The following is a 9358-nucleotide window of genomic DNA, read 5'->3' as shown; positions in this document are numbered from 1 at the left end:
CGACTGATTAATCCCATTATTTCTTACTCAAACAGTCATATTTCACAGTAAATTACCTAAAAACCTTCAAATCGCACAACTTCCTCTGTTAATAACTAGAGGGTGGGTGGTCTGATTGGTCTGAAAATTATACTCGCAATAGAGGGCCATTAGGGGTTCCTCCCATCACTGACTGGTTATCAAGCAATAACTCCATCACATCCCGGGAGGGGTCGGACAAATTATGTACCCAGGGTATTTCGAAAAACTGATAAGTTGCCTTTTCTTATTTCAAAATTCCAATAAGTTCCTCCCACAACTTTCTAAACCATTCCCATGATTGCTAAATACAATACTGCACCAGTACATGCTAGTACGACTGCTTTATACCGTTAATTCATCCAGAAGCTATCAAATTTATACTGCAAAATATCAAAAACCGTCGAATAACACCATTTCCGTTGCTAATAACTCATATCGAAAAAGGTGTACCTGGCCGCGCATTCCTATTATATATGGACAATCACTAGGGGAATATTCCCACAAGTTTCAGAGTCCAATGATGAATATAACTTAAAGAGTTTAGTTTACCAGGTCTCCGAATGCCCATTATTTGGCAAATTCGAAATTAGACTTTTAGTTACTTCAATTTGAAATTCCAATTCTGTTCTAAGTATCTAGTTCACTTCAAATGTTCGCTCTCTAGTTTTTGTCTAAACTTAAATCACTCATTTCGACTTTGGCCTGATGCACAAATATAGCTTTGCTAATTAATTTTAATATATTGACAGCTCAAAATGCTTTTGTTCATTAGTTTGTTTGTTTAAGGCATATCACTGAACTCGCCTCTCTGGTGCCTTCGAAACAATAACCCTACAATTACAAAAAGCTAAACTCAAATACCTAATTTAACTTAAATAACTTGACTTAACACATCCAACTTAATCTCCCTCTCCCATGTCATTTTAACGAAAATTAAGGACTACTACAGTGTTTGTTTGTGTGTGTTTGTGTGTGTTTGTGTATATGTGTGCTTTGCTTGTCGTGACATGCAAGCAAAGTATTGCTCAAAATGTTTAAATATTTTTTTGTATTTTACGCAACTACTTTCTCATTTCTCATTTTTTTCCTACCTTCAAACGCATGACGAACATTGTTGTTGTGAGAAGAGCTTCCAGCTTAACTTTTTCATGTTTCGTAGTATCAAAAACACCATCAAATGTTAATAATGCCTCCCAGTGCAGTTTAATTGCTCTAACCATGTAATGATACTTAATCTACAAATCGGCATGCAAAGCCTCCAGGATCAAAAGTTTTAATAGTTCTGTTATTACGCCTAGATTTTTTAAACATAAGCTTATAGGAAACAAAATTGAACAATAATAATTTAAAATTTCTACATCCTCAAAACTTATAAATTTTTGACAGAACAAGCTGTTTTATTCGTGTACACAGTCGAGGTTATTGCTGTCATTTTTCAATCTGGGAAATTTGAGTTTGCTTTCTATATTTGTGCCAATACAATTATTCGTCTAACCGTCTGACTGTTATCATAAAAATATGCAAGCGTTAGAGTCAACCAGTAGTTCAACATCCGCACAATTCTCCACAACACCCTCATCATTCGAAAATGTTGACTGGTATATTTTGCACCCTGACGATTTGTACGATTACCCTCTTGAATATTATTATGTATATATAGATAGCTATTACTCTTATTGGAACAAGTTCATTGATGCAATTCAATTTTCCAATATATTGCACTTCATTCTTGGAATTCTCAACGTTAGTAACTTCCGTCTGTTAAGTTAGTAACATTCCGGCTTCAGTGAAGTTTCTGTATGCGTGTGAGTGTGCATGCACGTGTGTGCGCATGTATGTATGTGTTCGTGTGTGTTGGACTCACTCCCAACAAAAATAATTACAATTCTAAAAAAAACAATCAAGTTGTCAACTTAATGGTGATCAGCGAATGTTAAAAATTGATATGCAACCGAAAAGCCGGCATGGCAGTCAGTATTTTTATCTCGAGTCATTTTTACCCATGAACAGAATGTAGATTAATTGCTTTTTCAAACGCTTGAGTTTTGAATATAACAGGGTTCTTTTTACTTGTTATTAAAGTTGATGAAGTTTCGAGTTTTCCGTTTTTTTCTTGACATCCTAAATTTTTTCATCAAGTTGTGACATAGTTGAAAAACCGAAAAAAACGACGAAAATTTTTTAAGACATCGTCGATATGTTTGGTTTCAAACATAAGAAAGCTTCATTATGTACGGTTTGTTTGGTGTTGTCGGTTTTGAACCAAAGAAAAATTTGGTATGTTCGATTTGGAAAAATTTGGTATGTTTGGTATTTAAACGTAAGATATCGTTGGTATGTGCTGTTTTAGACGTAAGAATTTTAAACGTAAGAAAATTTTTAGACGTTCACTTTGCAGGAATTTCAAACGAACTTCTTAGAGAAAAATGCTGAAATAATGTGCAAAACTATTTTAAATTCCTTCTTTAGTTCGTTCCCAAAACTAATTAAGCGAATATAAATTGTTTGCTGATTTTTGAATTCAAAAAAGTTATTGTTGAACATTGATGGGAAATCTCTTGATTAATTCACATTCATTGAGTTTTGACATGCATTCTTGTAGTTTTCAAGTTCAATTTTGGATGGTTGGTTACGCTCGAAACCGCCAACCGTTCTTTTCTTTGGTCTGCCGGACGAATCTGCTTTCAACTTACGTTTAAGAAGCGACAATACCGCATCTCACTTACGTTTAAAAACAGCGATACCAAATCTTACATACGTTTTAAAACGACGATATCAAATCTATCTTATGATTAATACCGAATACCAAACAACGATACCAACCAAAAACAACGATACCAACCAAAAAATCAAGCTTTTATCGTTTTTGGCTAGAATGCCGAAGAATGATTAGAAGCCAAAGATTTCGCAACTAGGGATCGATTAAGGTATTACTGATACGAAATAGTTTTTCTCAGTGAGCTATGAACTATCTATTAATACTATTAATACTTTTAATTCAAAAATTCACTAATAATAATAATAATTCCATAAATCACTTCGTCGAAAATTTACCACAATACTTTTATTTCAGCTGTTTGCATCTCTGATATGCGTCGTCATGAACCTATATCTGGTCCTGGCGGTCTTGATTTCCAAGAAACTCCGCAAGCTCCAATACTACCCAGTGTTCCTAATGGCACTGGGCGACCTGGTCTGCTCTGGATTTGCAGCACTGTTTCACTTCCTAGTAGAGAACTCCAATCAGGAGAATGATGACTACTACTGGTATTTGTTGGGTACCCGACACTCACCTAAGTCTATCGGGTTCCTGAGTTTTGATGCATTGAGGGACGCGTTTAATATAACGTATTGAATAAATCGGTGAACATTAATACCTGTGTATCCTTTATGGTTATTCAAAATGTTCCTAAAACTTTCATCGAATTTCTTCATCTTGTAAGTCATCGAAAATTCTTTTAAAGGCCCAATTTTTATGCACTTCTTTTTGATATATGCAAACAAAAATGACGCCAACTCTATTTGAAACTTCAAAAAATTTTTGAAAAAGTTAAATTCAATAAACAAGAAAAAATTTCAATAAAATTGAAAAATTGTAAAGTAGCTGAATCAGGTGAAAAATCGCTTCTAAATCTAGCGAGTGATCAAAACATCATAACACGTGCATCAATTTTAATTATCTTATTAAACCTTAAGACAATTTTATTGCTACAAAAAAGCATTAATGCTCTTTCAAACCAATCAAATTTTCTTAAATTTAAATTTTAGTTTCAATCTCCAATAGAGATTTTTACGACAATCATACAAGCTTACTATTGTATACTGTATTACATAATACTTTTCAGCTAAATTTTCACGATAACAAGGTAATAATTCGTGCTAAGAAAAACGAGCGCGTCCCTGTTTGCGTGAGTTTATAGGTTGAACCAATTCTTCTACTACTTCCGTCACTCGACAGTGAAGATCTTCTGGCTGACTTGTGTGCCTCTGGTATTGTACCACCGCATCAACGAGTATGTCACTGGCATATGCACGCTTATCCTCGCAACTGAGAGGTTCATTGGTAAGAAGGATTTTAGCAGCCATAACAAAGCCCTAGACGAGGAATGAGCGGTAAAAAAAAGCAGGAAATGAGCGGAATTTAAGCGAACAAAATCCGCTCAAACCCTTTACATTTTTCGGCCGGAATGAGCGCAATTTGAACGGAATAAAAATGCAATAATTGAGCAAACTTTGGGTGGAATAAGAAATGAGCAGAACTTTAGCGGAATTAAAAATGCAAAAAAATGAGCGGAGTTTGAGCAGAATAAAAAACACCAATTAATAGCCCTTGAGACTCCAAAAAACGAAATTCGGTCAACTAACCAAATATGAAATAAAAAATGTCTGATGAGTCTATTTTGGGGCAATTCTATTCTGAGTCTCAACTAGGTACCATGGCTCAACTTAGCAGTCCAAGATAGTTTTGGTCTTCGAAAAAATTTTTAGCTTAATTTGATCATCACCGCTTCAGAAAAAGCCCCTGATACTCTATTAAAATTTTCACATTATCTTATAAGTCTCAAAAGACAATAGAAGACAATTTTTTCTTTGTTGCTCTGACATTTAAGTGTTCATTGCAGTATCTTTTGGCTACTGCTTGAAGGCAACTCAGAATTGTAATCAATTTGAAGAACAAGCCATGCTTAGAAATTTGTTATCGCATAAGATCTGATAAAAAATCTGATCACAAAATGGGTCATAGCTTTCCGAATGTTTATCTTATAAGATCTTAAAAGATTCTTTTGAGATCTTACACAATAAACATTTTTTGTCGAGCAGAATTTTTGTCGGGCTTGTAAGATCTGACAAAAGTGAACTTTTATTGTGTAAGATCTTATCAGACCTGATAAAAATTAATTTTATCACGCAAGACCTGATAAATTTTCTTACAAAGTCTTAGTCAGGCGACGCCTAATCTTATAAGTTTTTGTAAGACACTTTTGTAACGATCAAAACTCTCTTATCTGACACGATAAAAATTCTCAAATGTCCAGAGCTTTCCTCCTATTTCTTGCATTTTTTCGCTCAATTTTCTCTCATTTCTTGCATTTTTATTCCTCTCAAAATCCACTCATTTCTTGAATTTTTATTCCGCTCAAATTCCGCTCACTTCTCGCGTTATTCTCTGCTCAAATACCGCTCATTTCTTCAATCTTTTTAAATGATTCCGCTCATTTCGGTCAAATTTCGTGCATTATGGTCATCTCTTGCATTTTTCAGCGGAATTTGAGCGGACTCCTCAACTTGAGAAACCTTTATTCCTGGCTCGAAGAACTTTAGCTGTGAAAACTTGGTTTTCATCACAATAAAAAGTTATAAACATTTACCATTGAATGCGGTGAATGTGGAGCCATAAGTTGAAGTGAATCAATTTGACTTCGTGAGTTCGGCGTTATAGAATGCAATTCTTAGAATAATTCACTCAGTTTTTACTTTCCTTAGCGATCTTTGCGTTGAAATCCAAACCCGGGTGTCATCTTCACCAGAGTCACACTGTCACACTAGCAATCAAGAATTGTAAATAAACAATATCACTACATTCAACTTTTTTTCTTAAAATTGCAATTTTTCAGTCTACTGCGCCCCGAATAAGGTGAGTGTTCTTTTGACACCTCGAATGAGACTCATCACTTATCTCTCTTCTACCGTGTTCATAATCGCCATCACCATCTTTGAAATCGTTTTTCGATACAAAACTTTTAACCATTGGCAATTTCTAAACTGCTCTTATGGATTCGTGCCTGGCTTCAACGCGAGTTTCTATTCCATGATCGTTACTGGGATAATATTCTTCGCGATTCCCGCACTTGTTTCTATCTTCATGTACATTCGCATATTCATGGTACTTTTCAACGCCGAGGGCCGCAAATTGCGCAACCGAATCGTGACTATCGCCCTCGGAACCAGCTGTCTAATCTGGGTCGCCCTTTGGAGTCTGAAATATGCGTTCCAGACAGCCCACTTCCTGTTTTCCTGGCATTTCTGGGAAGTTCACTTGGAAAACCCTAAACTGGCAATGACTGTTAGTCAGGACACGGCTCAATTTTTCCCGATATTCAGCTCGGTGACTAATCCGTTCGTGCTTCTGATTGTATGCAGTGTGTTCAGAAAGCCTATCATGGATTTGGTTTGCTGTTGCCGAAAGAAGAAAGATGATAATAACGAAATGAGTGAATCACTTGAAGATTAGTTTGTGGTACCAAACTATAGTGCAAAAGAAACTTAATCCACCGTACTTAATATTTGCAAGATCCCGCTAATTTTGATAAAACAGCATACAATTTCATGACAAATGAAATGGCGTGATATTATTATTCAAATACAATTACTTCTCCTCATCAAAACTGATATGAAGAAAATATTCCTACCCAGGTTGAGGTCCCCAGACCAAAAGTCGATATGTCCAGGCGCAGATGAACGCACAACGGGGTGCCGTGCTTTCAAGTTTACACATACTGGAAACGCAGAAAAACGCCCGAAAGTCTGGACGTGAACGCACGAAAAGTCTGATGAACGTCCGAAAGTCTGGACATTTCGACTTTCCGTCTGGGACGGTCTGGACATATCGACTTTCCGTCTGGGACCTCAACCTGGGTAAATGAAAAAAAATAAAGTTACGGCCAACTGGGTGTGCTTGGTGCTGTTCATTTTCAGTTTCTATCGATAATTTTTCTCTCCAAACTAAACTCCTAGGAAAAAGAGTTCATATAATTTGCGCACCTATAAATTTATATTATATCAAATTTTAACACCAATTGTACTCTATTCACTGTCAATCCCCCCGATGCATAATATCGCAACCTTTTTCCATCGCACCCAAATTTTCTGACATGTAACATTTAGCCCACAATAAATAAATATATTCAGCCTATAAAAAATTAATTGTGTCAGACATTCAACTTCTTTTTCATTTCCTCCTGTTAGAAGAACACGTATACCAGCACAAAAAATTCCTGGCATAAACGTCAAAGACATATTTAGTGCCCATGGAGAATTGGAATCCATCGCACCCAAATTTTCTGACATGTAACATTTAGCCCACAATAAATAAATATATTCAGCCTATAAAAAATTCACTGTGTCAGACATTCAACTTCTTTTTCATTTCCTCCTGTTAGAAGAACACGTATACCAGCACAAAAAATTCCTGGCATAAACGTCAAAGACATATTTAGTGCCCATGGAGAATTGGAATCCATTTACTTGGCGATGCAAAAAATCTGAACTAAAGTTTGGCGACGCGAAGTTGAATACAAACATAAAAGCACTTGAATTTTTTTGACACTAAAAAGTTGCCGAAGAAACTTACAGAGAAAACGTCAGATCATGTTTTTTTGGCAAACATGTTGATAACCAAAGACTCAGAGAGTTTAACATTAAAATTAAAAAGTAAAACAACCGTAAATTTCATCATGCTAATGACTTCTAAAATTGACTAAATGACTGCATGTTCTTCGAAATTGGTCATTTTCAAGGAATACAAAGACAAAACTGATATTCAGGACGAGAGAATAAATATAGAGTTCTTCGTTTTAAATTTGCTGTATCCCAAATTATTTACCTGGTTGGGCTTTGTTTTTAATTCTTTCTCTTTCTCTCTCTCTCTCTCTCTCTCTCTTCTCTCTCTCTCTCTCTCTCTCTCTCTCTCTCTCTCTCTCTCTCTCTCTCTCTCTCCCCTCTCTTTCTCTCTCTCTCTCTCTCTCTCTCTCGCTCTCGCTCTCGCTCTCGCTCTCGCTCTCGCTCTCGCTCTTGCTCTCGCTCTCTCTCTCTCTCTCTCTCTCTCTATCCTATCTATCTATCTATATATCCCTCTCTCTTTCTTTCTGTCTTTTTTATGCGCTTGAGAGAGAGAGAGAAAGCCAGTGTGTTGCGACGTATTTGAGTGGACCTGTCTGAGCACCTAAGTATATATAGGTGTGTGTATGTGTTTGCTTGTGTGTGTGTGTGTGTGTTTGTGCGCATGTTCTTTTACAGTTTTATGTTTTTGTGTATATATATATTTATATATATATGCGATCGAGCGTTGGTGTGTGTAAATGCGTGTGAGATTGCTTTTGGGTATATGTGAGTTTGTGTATCTATACGTGCGGGTACGTGTAGGTAAAAATCAGGTTAAGCGTGTGCATGTTGATGTGCATATGTGTGTTTTTCAGCGTAAGCGAATGTGTTTGTGTAAACAAGTCTGTGTGCAATTGCTTCTACATTGTGCATGTTTTTGTGGACGTATGAATGCGTTTACATGTGGAGTTGTGTTTTTGTGCGTGTGTGTGTGCGTCCAAGCATGCACTCGTGCAAAGGTGCAGTGGTTGTGTGCGGTGCCTGCTTGCAAGTAAGTAAATGTGTTTCGCAACAGAACTCGCGCGGTTACATTTTTTATTTCCGGTTTGAAGGGCAAAAAGACTAATGTCGGACAAATTGCTCTCAAACGACCCGTGAGATAACTTAATTCAGAGGGGGCTGTAACCTAAAAAAGATATTTTTGGTTCAAAAAATAAGACTATAGAGGGATTTGAAAACTCGACACAAGGCTTGCCAGACCAAAAGCAGTAGCAACTCGGCTATCAGTCCTTATGTTGTCGAATCTCACAATCGCTTTCAATTTAGCAACAAATTTATTAACAGACATAATTTCTGAAAAAAAGCGATTTAGTTCACGCAAAAATGTCAACCATTTTAATTCAACCATCAAAAAGTCATTCGAGAAGTGAAATCGAAAGAATGCTCTAGAAGAGAACGGTCATGGAGAATTTCCATAAAAGGACACACATGTTAACAACAATTGCTTCGAACTTTGTTCGAGAGCAATTAACAAGATGCAATAACCCAAAGCGTTAAAAATTGCAGCGAATTCAGACTATTTAGACATGTATATCTTGGCTATAATTTGCTTTCAGATTGATAAAGATGGCGTGTTCATATAGCTCCGAACCACTACTAATACAAGACATTGAATTAGACTAGCCCCGGAGTTATATTGAATTAGCGTTAGTTTTGGGTGAACTGAAGTTTCAGCAATTTCACATTCATTACCCTGCAGCGCAATTTTCCCACACCCTGTTTACATCATAAAATAGTTGAACAAATTAAAGTTTGGTTTGTTACCAATTGTCTCGGCAGATCATGGTTTATTTCGTAAGTGCAGAAATGCGACGTTTCTTAGCATCACTATGGATATTTGTTAGACATGATATGAGCAGCTGATATTTCCAACGTGGTGCAATTAACTTACAAATTTCACGTCCGTGTCAAAAAATTTTTGTGAGATTGCAAAAAAATGTTAATTCTGTTCCCTCAA

At 36.2% G+C, this 9358-nt stretch overlaps 1 protein-coding gene across 1 annotated transcript; it reads left to right on the top strand.

Moving 5' to 3' along the window:
- The first annotated feature begins 1648 nt into the window (after positions 1-1648).
- On the top strand, positions 1649-6477 carry LOC142344164 (uncharacterized). The gene is made up of 4 exons (XM_075395694.1): positions 1649-1764; positions 3095-3288; positions 3942-4084; positions 5637-6477. The coding sequence occupies exons 2-4, from the start codon at positions 3122-3124 to the stop codon at positions 6251-6253; spliced, it is 927 nt and encodes a 308-aa protein (XP_075251809.1). The 5' UTR covers positions 1649-1764; positions 3095-3121; the 3' UTR covers positions 6254-6477.
- The last annotated feature ends 2881 nt before the right edge of the window (positions 6478-9358 follow it).

The sequence above is a fragment of the Convolutriloba macropyga genome, chromosome 8 (genome assembly GCF_964194025.1).
Source record: "Convolutriloba macropyga chromosome 8, txConMacr16.3, whole genome shotgun sequence".
In the NCBI taxonomy this organism is placed as follows: domain Eukaryota; kingdom Metazoa; phylum Xenacoelomorpha; order Acoela; family Convolutidae; genus Convolutriloba; species Convolutriloba macropyga.
This window is presented reverse-complemented; position numbering and strand designations above follow the sequence as displayed.